Source organism: Phyllobates terribilis, unplaced genomic scaffold, assembly GCF_046119375.1.
Source record: "Phyllobates terribilis strain yellow unplaced genomic scaffold, ASM4611937v1 Scaffold_7__3_contigs__length_470593459, whole genome shotgun sequence".
Lineage (NCBI taxonomy): Eukaryota > Metazoa > Chordata > Amphibia > Anura > Dendrobatidae > Phyllobates > Phyllobates terribilis.
In genome coordinates, this window is record NW_027362767.1 from 385,307,438 (window position 1) to 385,323,898 (window position 16,461).

The 16,461-nt window shown below is 45.1% G+C and overlaps 1 protein-coding gene across 1 annotated transcript in view; it reads right to left on the bottom strand.

Moving 5' to 3' along the window:
* The window catches only part of LOC141155529 (uncharacterized), a 162,202-nt gene extending 146,407 nt beyond the window's left edge, over nucleotides 1–15,795 (bottom strand). Inside the window, exon 1 of the mRNA XM_073642395.1 lies at nucleotides 13,966–15,795. Within this exon, the coding sequence (XP_073498496.1) occupies nucleotides 13,966–14,243 (278 nt within the window). The 5' untranslated portion in view covers nucleotides 14,244–15,795. The remainder of the gene's footprint in view (nucleotides 1–13,965) is intronic.
* Between the last annotated feature and the right edge of the window lie 666 nt (nucleotides 15,796–16,461).

The window sequence follows — 16,461 nt, forward strand, 5'->3', positions numbered from 1 at the left end:
GACTACGCCACCCGTGGATTGCGGTCACTGAGAATCGCCGCTGCGGGGCAGACCGCTGAGGCTGATGTTGTGTGCGCAGCTGGGGGTAGTATAACTCCCCACGGGAGGAGTATAGCCTCAGGGCAGTGAGTGCAGATGATGGGGGTGATGGTGCGTGGGAGCAGCAGTAATGACTCAGAGTCCAGTGATGCAGTCCAGGGTCTTTACTCACAGTTTTACACTCCAAGCCACTTCTGCGCAGGTAATGGCTGCCCACGTCGTACTGTGCTCACCAGGTGAGGGGCTCAGCCAACTCCCAGGTATCTTTGGAATGCTTTTCAGGACCCCCTTCATGTGTCTGGCCTGTCGTATCCCACAAGTGACCAAGCTTCTGTCCAGCTGCCTCGGGCCTTGGCGGGCAAACTTATGTTCCGTTTCCCTGGGTCCTATGTGGTGCCTTCCTAACGGGTATAGTGAGGGGCCGTGCATGTACAATGCCACGGCCTCCGGTTACTAGCTAAGGGTAGTTGCTCTCCTCCACTAGATGAGGAATCCGGTTCCCTTTCTTGGCGTGACCCCCCTACTCTGGTAGCGGCGGGCGTGCGGTGGCGACTGGCCGGTCCGCACCCCTGGGGTCCCTTCAGTCTTCTCTTAGAGCTTCCTCCATTCTTCTTCCTTCCTTCTCCTTCTGTTTCCTCCCTTCAGGCTCAGGCCTTAAGACTCGGCCTGCCTGCGGAGCAGAGCCCATACAGAGCCTCTGCTCCCAGCCTCCTTCTCTCTCTCTTCTCCCTCTGACTGAACACTGTCTCTAAAATGGCTCCCACCTTTTATACCTCTCTATACAGTGCACCCTGGATCTACTCTCCCACCCACACACTACCGGGTTCCCCCTTTCTAGGTGTTACCCCCCCCCCCCACTCCAGCCAGGGACAGGGGCAGTTGTGCTCACTCTTGGGAGCATTGTCGCCCTGTCCCCCGGAAATGTGGTGTAGTGCATGTGGGTGTTAGGGTCCTGAGCCATACTCCATCCTTACCTGGAAGTGAGATATCACACCTCGGGGTGAGATGCAATACCTCTGTAGCAACCGAACCCTCGGGGCGCTACAAATATACAATGCGGGACATCATACTGTGTAGCAGGGAATGTACAGTGCGGGACATCATACTGTGTAGCAGGGAATGTACAGTGCGGGACATCATACTGTGTAGCAGGGAATGTACAGTGTGGGACATCATACTGTGTAGCAGGGAATGTACAGTGCGGGACATCATACTGTGTAGCAGGGAATGTACAGTGCGGGACATCATACTGTGTAGCAGGGAATGTACAGTGCGGGACATCATACTGTGTAGCAGGGAATATACAATGCAGGACATCATACTGTGTAGCAGGGAATGTACAGTGCGGGACATCATACTGTGTAGCAGGAATGTACAGTGCGGGACATCATACTGTGTCCCAGGGAATGTACAGTGCGGGACATCATACTGTGTAGCAGGAATGTACAGAGCGGGACATCATACTGTGTGGCAGGGAATGTACAGTGTGGGACATCATACTGTCTGGCAGGGAATGTACAGTGTGGAACATCATACTGTGTGGCAGGGAATGTACAGTGTGGGACATCATACTGTCTGGCAGGGAATGTACAGTGTGGGACATCATACTGTGTAGCAGGGAATGTACAGTGTGGGACATCATACTGTGTGGCAGGGAATGTACAGTGTGGGACATCATACTGTGTAGCAGGGAATGTACAGTGCGGGACATCATACTGTGTAGCAGGAATGTACAGTGCGGGACATCATACTGTGTAGCAGGGAATGTACAGTGCGGGACATCATACTGTGTGGCAGGGAATGTACATTGTGGGACATCATACTGTGTAGCAGGGAATGTACAGTGCGGGACATCATACTGTGTGGCAGGGAATGTACAGTGCGGGACATCATACTGTGTAGCAGGGAATGTACAGTGTGGGACATCATACTGTGTAGCAGGGAATGTACAGTGCGGGACATCATACTGTGTAGCAGGAATGTACAGTGCGGGACATCATACTGTGTAGCAGGAATGTACAGTGTGGGACATCATACTGTGTAGCAGGGAATGTACAGTGCGGGACATCATACTGTGTGGCAGGGAATGTACAGTGCGGGACATCATACTGTGTAGCAGGGAATGTACAGTGCGGGACATCATACTGTGTGGCAGGGAATGTACAGTGCGGGACATCATACTGTGTAGCAGGAATGTACAGTGCGGGACATCATACTGTGTAGCAGGAATGTACAGTGCGGGACATCATACTGTGTAGCAGGGAATGTACAGTGTGGGACATCATACTGTGTAGCAGGGAATGTACAGTGTGGGACATCATACTGTGTAGCAGGGAATGTACAGTGCGGGACATCATACTGTGTAGCAGGGAATGTACAGTGCTGGACATCATACTGTGTAGCAGAGAATGTACAGTGCGGGACATCATACTGTGTAGCAGGGAATGTACAGTGCGGGACATCATACTGTGTAGCAGGGAATGTACAGTGCGGGACATCATACTGTGCAGCAGGGAATGTACAGTGCGGGACATCATACTGTGTAGCAGGGAATGTACAGTGCGGGACATCATACTGTGTAGCAGGGAATGTACAGTGCGGGACATCATACTGTGTAGCAGGGAATGTACAGTGCTGGACATCATACTGTGTAGCAGGGAATGTACAGTGCTGGACATCATACTGTGTAGCAGGGAATGTACAGTGCGGGACATCATACTGTGTAGCAGGGAATGTACAGTGAGGGACATCATACTGTGTAGCAGGGAATGTACAGTGCGGGACATCATACTGTGCGGCAGGGAATGTACAGTGCGGGACATCATACTGTGTAGCAGGGAATGTACAGTGTGGGACATCATACTGTGTAGCAGGGAATGTACAGTGCGGGACATCATACTGTGCAGCAGGGAATGTACAGTGCGGGACATCATACTGTGCGGCAGGGAATGTACAGTGCGGGACATCATACTGTGTGGCAGGGAATGTACAGTGCGGGACATCATACTGTGTAGCAGGGAATGTACAGTGTGGGACATCATACTGTGTAGCAGGGAATGTACAGTGTGGGACATCATACTGTGTAGCAGGGAATGTACAGTGTGGGACATCATACTGTGTAGCAGGGAATGTACAGTGCGGGACATCATACTGTGTAGCAGGGAATGTACAGTGCGGGACATCATACTGTGTAGCAGGGAATATACAATGCGGGACATCATACTGTGTAGCAGGGAATGTACAGTGCGGGACATCATACTGTGTAGCAGGAATGTACAGTGCGGGACATCATACTGTGTACCAGGGAATGTACAGTGCGGGACATCATACTGTGTAGCAGGAATGTACAGAGCGGGACATCATACTGTGTGGCAGGGAATGTACAGTGTGGGACATCATACTGTGTGGCAGGGAATGTACAGTGTGGGACATCATACTGTGTAGCAGGGAATGTACAGTGTGGGACATCATACTGTGTGGCAGGGAATGTACAGTGTGGGACATCATACTGTGTAGCAGGGAATGTACAGTGCGGGACATCATACTGTGTAGCAGGAATGTACAGTGCGGGACATCATACTGTGTAGCAGGGAGTGTACAGTGCGGGACATCATACTGTGTGGCAGGGAATGTACAGTGTGGGACATCATACTGTGTAGCAGGGAATGTACAGTGCGGGACATCATACTGTGTGGCAGGGAATGTACAGTGCGGGACATCATACTGTGTAGCAGGGAATGTACAGTGTGGGACATCATACTGTGTAGCAGGGAATGTACAGTGCGGGACATCATACTGTGTAGCAGGAATGTACAGTGCGGGACATCATACTGTGTAGCAGGAATGTACAGTGTGGGACATCATACTGTGTAGCAGGGAATGTACAGTGCGGGACATCATACTGTGTGGCAGGGAATGTACAGTGCGGGACATCATACTGTGTAGCAGGGAATGTACAGTGCGGGACATCATACTGTGTGGCAGGGAATGTACAGTGCAGGACATCATACTGTGTAGCAGGAATGTACAGTGCGGGACATCATACTGTGTAGCAGGGAATGTACAGTGTGGGACATCATACTGTGTAGCAGGGAATGTACAGTGCGGGACATCATACTGTGTAGCAGGAATGTACAGTGCGGGACATCATACTGTGTAGCAGGGAATGTACAGTGTGGGACATCATACTGTGTAGCAGGGAATGTACAGTGTGGGACATCATACTGTGTAGCAGGGAATGTACAGTGCGGGACATCATACTGTGTATCAGGGAATGTACAGTGCGGGACATCATACTGTGTAGCAGAGAATGTACAGTGCGGGACATCATACTGTGTAGCAGGGAATGTACAGTGCGGGACATCATACTGTGCAGCAGGGAATGTACAGTGCGGGACATCATACTGTGTAGCAGGGAATGTACAGTGCAGGACATCATACTGTGTAGCAGGGAATGTACAGTGCGGGACATCATACTGTGTAGCAGGGAATGTACAGTGCTGGACATCATACTGTGTAGCAGGGAATGTACAGTGCTGGACATCATACTGTGTAGCAGGGAATGTACAGTGCGGGACATCATACTGTGTAGCAGGGAATGTACAGTGCGGGACATCATACTGTGTAGCAGGGAATGTACAGTGCGGGACATCATACTGTGCGGCAGGGAATGTACAGTGCGGGACATCATACTGTGTAGCAGGGAATGTACAGTGTGGGACATCATACTGTGTAGCAGGGAATGTACAGTGCGGGACATCATACTGTGCAGCAGGGAATGTACAGTGCGGGACATCATACTGTGCGGCAGGGAATGTACAGTGCGGGACATCATACTGTGTGGCAGGGAATGTACAGTGCGGGACATCATACTGTGTAGCAGGGAATGTACAGTGTGGGACATCATACTGTGTAGCAGGGAATGTACAGTGTGGGACATCATACTGTGTAGCAGGGAATGTACAGTGTGGGACATCATACTGTGTAGCAGGGAATGTACAGTGTGGGACATCATACTGTGTAGCAGGGAATGTACAGTGTGGGACATCATACTGTGTAGCAGGAATGTACAGTGTGGGACATCATACTGTGTAGCAGGGAATGTACAGTGTGGGACATCATACTGTGTAGCAGGGAAAGTACAGTGCGGGACATCATACTGTGCGGCAGGGAATGTACAGTGCGGGACATCATACTGTGTGGCAGGGAATGTACAGTGTGGGACATCATACTGTGTAGCAGGGAATGTACAGTGTGGGACATCATACTGTGTAGCAGGGAATGTACAGTGTGGGACATCATACTGTGTAGCAGGGAATGTACAGTGTGGGACATATGATACTGTGTAGCAGGGAATGTACAGTGTGGGACATCATACTGTGTAGCAGGGAATGTACAGTGTGGGACATCATACTGTGTAGCAGGGAATGTACAGTGTGGGACATCATACTGTGTAGCAGGGAATGTACAGTGTGGGACATCATACTGTGTAGCAGGGAATGTACAGTGTGGGACATCATACTGTGTAGCAGGGAATGTACAGTGCGGGACATCATACTGTGCGGCAGGGAATGTACAGTGCGGGACATCATACTGTGTGGCAGGAATGTACAGTGCGGGACATCATACTGTGTAGCAGGGAATGTACAGTGTGGGACATCATACTGTGTAGCAGGGAATGTACAGTGTGGGACATCATACTGTGTGGCAGGGAATGTACAGTGTGGGACATCATACTGTGTGGCAGGGAATGTACAGTGCGGGACATCATACTGTTTAGCAGGGAATGTACAGTGCGGGACATCATACTGTGTGGCAGGGAATGTACAGTGCTGGACATCATACTGTGTGGCAGGGAATGTACAGTGCGGGACATCATACTGTGTAGCAGGGAATGTACAGTGCGGGACATCATACTGTGTAGCAGGGAATGTACAGTGCGGGACATCATACTGTGTAGCAGGGAATGTACAGTGCGGGACATCATACTGTGTAGCAGGGAATGTACAGTGCGGGACATCATACTGTGCGGCAGGGAATGTACAGTGCGGGACATCATACTGTGTAGCAGGGAATGTACAGTGCGGGACATCATACTGTGTAGCAGGGAATGTACAGTGCGGGACATCATACTGTGTAGCAGGGAATGTACAGTGCGGGACATCATACTGTGTAGCAGGGAATGTACAGTGCGGGACATCATACTGTGCAGCAGGGAATGTACAGTGCGGGACATCATACTGTGCGGCAGGGAATGTACAGTGCGGGACATCATACTGTGTAGCAGGGAATGTACAGTGTGGGACATCATACTGTGTAGCAGGGAATGTACAGTGTGGGACATCATACTGTGTAGCAGGGAATGTACAGTGCGGGACATCATACTGTGTAGCAGGGAATGTACAGTGCGGGACATCATACTGTGTAGCAGGGAATGTACAGTGCGGGACATCATACTGTGCGGCAGGGAATGTACAGTGCGGGACATCATACTGTGTGGCAGGGAATGTACAGTGCGGGACATCATACTGTGTAGCAGGGAATGTACAGTGCGGGACATCATACTGTGCAGCAGGGAATGTACAGTGCGGGACATCATACTGTGCGGCAGGGAATGTACAGTGCGGGACATCATACTGTGTAGCAGGGAATGTACAGTGTGGGACATCATACTGTGTAGCAGGGAATGTACAGTGTGGGACATCATACTGTGTAGCAGGGAATGTACAGTGTGGGACATCATACTGTGTAGCAGGGAATGTACAGTGTGGGACATCATACTGTGTAGCAGGAATGTACAGTGTGGGACATCATACTGTGTAGCAGGGAATGTACAGTGTGGGACATCATACTGTGTAGCAGGGAATGTACAGTGTGGGACATCATACTGTGTAGCAGGGAATGTACAGTGTGGGACATCATACTGTGTAGCAGGGAATGTACAGTGTGGGACATCATACTGTGTAGCAGGGAATGTACAGTGTGGGACATCATACTGTGTAGCAGGGAATGTACAGTGTGGGACATCATACTGTGCGGCAGGGAATGTACAGTGCGGGACATCATACTGTGTAGCAGGAATGTACAGTGCGGGACATCATACTGTGTAGCAGGGATTGTACAGTGTGGGACATCATACTGTGTAGCAGGGAATGTACAGTGCGGGACATCATACTGTGTAGCAGGAATGTACAGTGCGGGACATCATACTGTGAAGCAGGGAATGTACAGTGCGGGACATCATACTGTGTAGCAGGGAATGTACAGTGCGGGACATCATACTGTGTAGCAGGGAATGTACAGTGTGGGACATCATACTGTGTAGCAGGGAATGTACAGTGTGGGACATCATACAGTGTAGCAGGGAATGTACAGTGTGGGACATCATACTGTGTAGCAGGGAATGTACAGTGCGGGACATCATACTGTGTAGCAGGGAATGTACAGTGCGGGACATCATACTGTGTAGCAGGGAATGTACAGTGTGGGACATCATACTGTGCGGCAGGGAATGTACAGTGCGGGACATCATACTGTGTAGCAGGAATGTACAGTGCGGGACATCATACTGTGTAGCAGGGAATGTACAGTGCGGGACATCATACTGTGTAGCAGGGAATGTACAGTGCGGGACATCATACTGTGTAGCAGGAATGTACAGTGCGGGACATCATACTGTGTAGCAGGGAATGTACAGTGCGGGACATCATACTGTGTAGCAGGAATGTACAGTGCGGGACATCATACTGTGTAGCAGGGAATGTACAGTGCGGGACATCATACTGTGTAGCAGGGAATGTACAGTGTGGGACATCATACTGTGTAGCAGGGAATGTACAGTGTGGGACATCATACTGTGTAGCAGGGAATGTACAGTGTGGGACATCATACTGTGTAGCAGGGAATGTACAGTGTGGGACATCATACTGTGTAGCAGGGAATGTACAGTGTGGGACATCATACTGTGTAGCAGGGAATGTACAGTGTGGGACATCATACTGTGTAGCAGGGAATGTACAGTGCGGGACATCATACTGTGTAGCAGGGAATGTACAGTGCGGGACATCATACTGTGTAGCAGGGAATGTACAGTGCGGGACATCATACTGTGTAGCAGGGAATGTACAGTGTGGGACATCATACTGTGTAGCAGGGAATGTACAGTGCGGGACATCATACTGTGTAGCAGGGAATGTACAGTGTGGGACATCATACTGTGTAGCAGGGAATGTACAGTGCGGGACATCATACTGTGTAGCAGGGAATGTACAGTGGGGGACATCATACTGTGTAGCAGGGAATGTACAGTGCGGGACATCATACTGTGTAGCAGGGAATGTACAGTGTGGGACATCATACTGTGTAGCAGGGAATGTACAGTGTGGGACATCATACTGTGTAGCAGGGAATGTACAGTGTGGGACATCATACTGTGTAGCAGGGAATGTACAGTGTGGGACATCATACTGTGTAGCAGGGAATGTAGTGTGGGACATCATACTGTGTAGCAGGGAATGTACAGTGCTGGACATCATACTGTGTAGCAGGGAATGTACAGTGCGGGACATCATACTGTGTAGCAGGGAATGTACAGTGCGGGACATCATACTGTGTAGCAGGGAATGTACAGTGCGGGACATCATACTGTGTAGCAGGGAATGTACAGTGCGGGACATCATACTGTGTAGCAGGGAATGTACAGTGCGGGACATCATACTGTGTAGCAGGGAATGTACAGTGCGGGACATCATACTGTGTAGCAGGGAATGTACAGTGCGGGACATCATACTGTGTAGCAGGGAATGTACAGTGTGGGACATCATACTGTGTAGCAGGGAATGTACAGTGCGGGACATCATACTGTGTAGCAGGGAATGTACAGTGCGGGACATCATACTGTGTAGCAGGGAATGTACAGTGCGGGACATCATACTGTGTAGCAGGGAATGTACAGTGCGGGACATCATACTGTGTAGCAGGGAATGTACAGTGCGGGACATCATACTGTGTAGCAGGGAATGTACAGTGCGGGACATCATACTGTGTAGCAGGGAATGTACAGTGTGGGACATCATACTGTGTAGCAGGGAATGCACAGTGTGGGACATCATACTGTGTAGCAGGGAATGTATAGTGCGGGACATCATACTGTGTAGCAGGGAATGTACAGTGCGGGACATCATAATGTGTGAATCATAGAATCATAGAATGTTAGAGTTGGAGGGGACCTCCAGGGTCATCTGGTCCAACCCCTTAATCTGCTCCTGCCTATTCATCTGTCTCCACATCCTCCATGCACAAAATACCACACGGTAACTGCACTTACACAGATACTGGCTGATGACGATGTTCTACTTATTGTGTCCCCCCATTTCCATATAGATTGTAAGCTTGTGAGCAGAGCCCTCACTCCTCCTGTAACTGTTGAAATGGGAATGTGATACATTGTATGGTTTATATTGTCTATTCATGTCCCTACTTAATTGTAAAGTGCTGCGGAATATGTTGGCGCTATATAAACAAAAATTATTATATTATTATTATTAACCCCCTGCTCAATGCAGGATTCACTAAACCATCTCAGACAGATGTCTGTCCAGCCTCTGCTTGAAGACTTCCATTGAAGGAGAACTCACCACCTCTATATGCATGATCCTTCAGCTGTACTAATGTTGAGTGTATTATGCACCTACTATGTGTGTGTTATCTCTAACCTATGATATCATTGTGTGCATTATTTTTGAGCTGTGACATCAATTTGTTCATTATGCTTGTACTGTCCATTATATTAATACTGTAACATCCCTGGATAAATTATCCTTGCATCGTGACATGAACATATGCATGATTCTTGAGGTGTACAAATACGTGAGTGTTTATGTGTGGTGCATTATATCTAAGCTGTGCCATCACTCTAGAATTACCTGTATTCTGTAACATCACTGTGTGCTTATAAATCTATACTATGACATCACTGTGTGCTTATATTTGTGCTATGACATCACTGTGTGCTAATAAATATATACTATGACATCATTGGATGTTTATATCTTTACTATGACATCACTGTGTGCTTATATCTCTACTATGACATCACTGTGTGCTTGCATCTGTATTATAACATCACCGTGCTTATATCTGTGTTATGACATCACTGTGTGCTTATATTTGTACTATTACATCACTGTGTGCTTATAAATCTATACTATGACATCACTGTGCGCTTAAATTAGTGCTATGACATCACTGTGTGCTTATACTGTATCTATCTCTACTATGACATCACTGCGTGTATATATCTACTATGACATCACTGCGTGCTTATACTTCTACTTTGACATCACTTTGTGCTTATAGCTGTGCTATGATATCACTATGTGCTTATATCTCTACTATGACATCACTGTGTGCTTGTATCTCTACTATGACATCACTGTGCTTACATCTCTACTATAACATCGATGTTTCCTTATATCTGTACTATGACATCACTGTGTGCTTAGAAATCTGTACTATGACATCACTGTGTGCTTATATCTGTGCTATGACATCACTGTGTTCTTATATCTCTACTATGACATCAATGAGTGTGTATATCTCTACTATGACATCACTGCGTGCCTATATCTTTACTATGACATCACTGTGTGCTTATACCTCTACTTTGACATCACTGTGTGCTTAGAAATCTGTACTATGACATTACTGTGTGCTCATATCTGTACTATGACATCACCCATCAAGGAAATAAGTGAGGTTGAACAGACTTACCTATCAGTATGAAGGCAGTCAATTCACCCTGTACTGACATTTTTTGCAGATATCTCATATACTACAAGTCAACTATGTGTTAACACTAAGCAATCTTTCGTATTTCGCACATTATTTTCTTTTGACTACTGGGCCCTTTTTGGTATATAATACCGACTTTTGTGCATATCACAATAGAGAATTGACTAGTCATTCCCAAATAGTTCCCCTTGTTGGTTTAATACCATCATCCTTGAGATATTTTCAGAGCAATATAAGGTTTACCCAGTGCTGGTCTGTCATCAAGGCCGGATTATACAAGAAGTAATGCCGCTTATCAGTCTCAATATCTCAGGCATGGGGTGAACTTGTGGCTAATATCAATACTTGGGTTTTATGACTGTGGGATTTAATATGTCTGTGGGTTTATACAATTCGGTAATAACAAGTTCGGGTCACATCTTTGTGTATTGTGCTCACTATTAGGAAAGTATTTTATAAGCTGTGGCTGTGATGGGTGTTATAGTAGAGCTGCCAATATAAACAGACAGTCCGGGGCTGAAGAGAGATTGTATACAGATAAAATAAACTGCGGTCAAGATGAATATCTCTACTTGGGTTTAACTATATTATGTTAGCAAGAAGAAGAGAATGGAAAATATAGGGGATTTATGCTATTCAAGTTCATACTTATCATAGCCATAGACACAGGGGGTGCAAAGGTAGCAGTCGCACCCACGCTCTAGTATCTGTGGGTGCCCAAACACCCCTCTGCCTTATAAGAAGAACAGAATTATGAATGGCACATAGTAGCCTGGTACAGATTTTGCATTGGGGCGTATTAACTTCTTTGGTGAGTAATGCTGCTACCCTCAACTTGGCAGCCATGATGCTGGACCAGAGTCTTCCTATCAAAAGCCTGGCTATGGTATTTTGCTAATAATTATCTTTGGTTATTTTCAACATCATTGGACCCCCAACACTACTTATGTTAACAGCACTGGATACTCGTAAAATGCTCTAAATTAATCCTATGAGTAACCCGATTGGGGAAAGTCACCTTTAAGTTATCAAATGACTATTCTGATCCTTTAATTATCAGTTGTCTCTGAGCTAGTGCATGGAGACTAGCTGCTTTGATGTCTCCCATAAACACTACACACAGAAATGAGGCACTCCTGCTCTCTTGTCTCTCTGTAGCACATGTTCAGAAGCAGCAGCACCATGGAGGTCATTATTCAGCAGTACTGAGCAGTGTAGCTATGAATCCACCACTGGGGTGAGCTAAATACTTGAAAGCAGCGGCACTATCTGCATGTCTTTCTGCAACTCTTTCCTCCTCCCCTCTCCATAGACTTCAATAGGCAGCTGAAATCTGACCCTTTATTGAGCTACAATTCTGTCTCTTTTTGACCAAGACAGTATTTTAGCAGTTTGGCAGAGTGATTGAGGAGTTCAGGAGGCAGGTGGAGAAGTGGCTAATAAGTGAAGAAAGAAGCAGATTTCTCTCATAAAGATATATTGCAAAGTTTCTTAGATTTTTTTGTACCACTGATTTGTGCAAAATTGGTTGACGACGTTAAAGGGGTTGCCCACTTTGGACAATCTATATTTGTTGGAAGGGTCCTTTAACAAAAATCTGATCTCAAAGTTTTTCCCCTTCTGGGATCCCTAGTGATCAGCTGTCATCTGCAAGAAAACTTTGAAGTAAGTGAAGCATTATACAGTGCCCATATACATCAATGGGTTATTTGTGTAATACAGGACAGGACCTCCAGGGGAAGAGATGATCTATGTAAATGCTCCACACTATGACCAAGAGATGCAGATCCTGAACAGAGGACCCTCTTCTATTAACTAAGAATTCCCTAAAAGGGAAAATATTGAAAAGACGTTTTCTAAACTGGATACCCCCATTAATGTGTATCGAAGAAACAGGTCTCTTTAACCCCTTCACAACATGTACCACATATATACGGCACATGTCGTGTCTCTCCCCTTTGATGCGGGCTCTGGCGCTGAGCCCGCATCTTTCCCAGCACATGACAACTGATCTGATCAGCTGTCATGTGCCTCTAACAGCCGCGGGTGGAATCGCGATCTGGAAGCACGTCATAAGATAGGTTGGGATGACAACCCGGGGTCTGCAGGAAACCCCTGTGGTTGTCATTGCCCATCTACCAAGAGCGCCATCCAGCAGTCGGCACTCATAGCAGATGAGCATTTTTGTTTCCTGAATCCCTGCTATGTGTAACACAAGCAATCGGAAGATCGCAGCTTAAAGTCTCCTATGGAGACTATTGAAGCATGTAAAAAGTTAAAAAAAAGTTTTTAAAAAAATATAAAAGTTAAAATCACCCACTTTAGCCCCCTTCAAAATAAAACAATAAAAAAGGTCAAAAATACACATATTTGGTATTGCCGCGTTCACAATCGCCCAATTTATCAATATAAAAAAATAATTAATCTGATCGGTAAACAGCATAACGAGAAAAAAAAAAAATCGAAACTCCAGAAGTACGTTTTTTTGGTCGCCGGAACATTGCAATAAAATGTAATAACAGGCAATCAAAACATCGTTTCTACCCCAAAATGGTATCAATAACAATGTCAGCTCGACGTGCAAAAAATACGCCCTCACCCAGCCCAAGAACCTATACATGTTTAGTATCTACGAACTCGTAAGGACCTGTAGAATCATAATGGCAAGTCAGTTTTAGCATTTAATGAACATGGTAAAAAAAAAAAATAATAATAATTTTGCAATTTCACTGCACTTTGATTTTTTTCCCCGCTTTCCAATACACATTATGGTAAAATCAACGGTGTTGTTCAAAAGTACAACTCGTCCCGCAAAAAACAAGCCCTCACATGGCCATATTGACTGAAAAATAAAATAGTTATGGTATGGGAAGAAGGGGAGCAAAAAACGAAAGCGCAAAAGCGGAAAATGGCGGCAGCGTGAAGGGGTTAAATACACCTAGTAGTGACGTATGCAATAAATCAGAAGATTCCAAGCACATATTCATACCCACATAGGCAAAATGTGGTGCTGCTTATCTTTCTCCTACTGTATCCTAGTACGTTTTAATAACACATATGGCAAGGCATACACAAAACCTGAAATATATAGACTCCTTATCTCCGAGTAGTTATTAGGATGGGTTTTCCTCTTACCTTATATTCGGAAGTCCTTTCTGATTTGACTTTCTCCTTTTATTTACTCTTTTCAATACGACTTTCTCCTTATTCCCACCAGGATTTGGATGAGTCGTCGTATTATTGATCCATTGGATTGTAGAACTCGTCACATCACGAAGTGATACATTGGTTTGAGAAATCAATAGATCCTTTTCCCTTGTAACACCTGAGTCCCTTTCAGCTAGTTGTGCCAGGGGCCAGAGACATGAATTTCCAGCCAAGCATAGGAGAAAGGTCATAGTGACAGAAGTCATGGTGAAAATTAAAACAGAGAGGGGTTTAGATTTGAGATGAAGAGGATGTTAGCTGAAGACTTACAGAATTAGCTGGTCCAGATTGCAGAGAGATGTTGGAGTGAATAATCAAGACACAAGAGATCGTACATCAGCATCAATGCAAGCAAGAAGAGAATCAGATTAGTTGGAGAGAGTAGGTTGAGAACTTGTGGAAGAATTAACTAGCAAGGGTTAATACTCAAGGATTAGGGCAAGGAAAAGGCAGAACTCAAAGAATGCAATGTCCAGAGTTAATACTGAAAGATGCAGAGAGGATGACCATGGCAACTTACAGAAGACAGGAATGTGAAGAGTTAACACTCAAGAGAAGGATAAAGAAGAAAGAATTAGCAAAAGAATGGACAGTCAAGACTTAATATTGAAAGAAGGATAAACTATGGACTAAAAACAGGATTTAAGAGGCAATAAGACAGGAATAACTAACAAAAGATAAAATTCAGGAAAAGAAAAGAAGACAGTAAGAAAATTTCAGAACTGTAAAACTAAAAAGACAAAAAAACCTTCCAAAATTAAGGACTACCAAGAGTTAACACTCAAGAGTAAGGCGAAGACAGGAAAGGAAGATAATTTAAGTGTACTAGCCAGAAGAAGAAGACAGAAAGAACCTGCAGAAGAATGAACTGGCAGGAGTTAATATGTGAGAAAAGAATAAAGACATGAGAGGCTGAGAATCAAAGGGTGGCGAAGACAAGAGGAAATCAAGACAATGTCTACAAGAAGGAAGACAAGAGGAACACAAAACTAGTGGAAAGATAAAGACAAGAGGAAGACAGAGATCTGGCAGTAGGATGACGACAAGAAGACAGAGAACTTGTTCAAGGATAAAAATAAGAGGAAGACAGAGAACGTCTAGGATGAAGTCAAGAGGAAGACAGAGAACTTGTAGAAGGACGAAGACACAATAAAGACCGAGAACATCTCAAAGGAGGAAGGCAAGATGAAGACAGAAAACATGAATAAGGAGGAAGACAAAACTTTTAGAACGATGAGGACAAGAGGAAGACAGAAAATGTCAAGGAGGATGAAGACAAGATAATAACAAAGAACTTGAAGACAGTTGAAGACAAGAGGAAGACAAAGGACTTGTAAAAAGATGAAGGCAAAAGAAAAACGGAGCCAACTTCCAAAGGGATGAAGACAAGAGTGAGATCCTGATGCAAAATGAAGACAAGAGAAAGAACTTGTAGAACAATGAAAACTAAAAAAAAATAACCCTAAGAAGACAGAAAGCCGTTGAGACGTGTAATCCAATGAGAACATGCAACAGTGCGAAACTCTAAGACAATGAGAATTCAGAGAAGAAAATGAATCCTGTAATAGGAAAACTTATATTGATAAGCTGTATAAAGTATGAATATGAGAATAATTAGGAATGATGGTAAGAGTTCTGAGGGGGAAAATGTGTCAGAAAAGGGGGATTTAATATACCGAAAGAAAACATCAGATCCTAATGCCTATTCCTCCTGGTCCTCCCTCTTCCTGAGACTTAGTACAGAAATCTCTTTTATTCCTTCTCTCCTTACACTGGGGCTTTCACTTCCCACCAATGGCTGGACGTCTGTGCCCGCATCCCCCTCCTCTGTTCTCACCCTATCAGCACCATCAAAGGGGGTTCAGGATTACAGGTGCTTAACAAGGAAGGGGACTCAAGTCTGTGGCATAGAATAAGGCACCTAGCTACACTCACAAGTGAAAATATTCACTTTCACAATTAACCTATTCATTCAAGGTCCTAGGTAACAAAGTATCATTTAATGAGTCCAAAAGACTGAGCTAAGAAAGTCAGTATATACTTTGTAACAAACTGAGGCACAATGGCTGTGGGTGAACTTCCAAATGAACGAAATATTGGATACATACATTACCTCTTATGTAACTTGAGTAGATGGTATGAGATACATAGATGATATTTTTCTAAGTACCCAATCTCTATTGCATTAGATACATATATAAGGTCATATCGCCTTATACATAAGGCATCAGATATAGTATATACATGAGATTCTATATAGCCCATCCATACCGCATTGGATTAATTCATTATATAAGTGCATGAGATTCAAAATAAATAAGATACATACATGAGATTTAATGTACCCCATTCGTATGGCTTTAGAAAAATATATCAGTGATGTATCCCATCTATATGGCATCAGAAATATGCATCATATACATG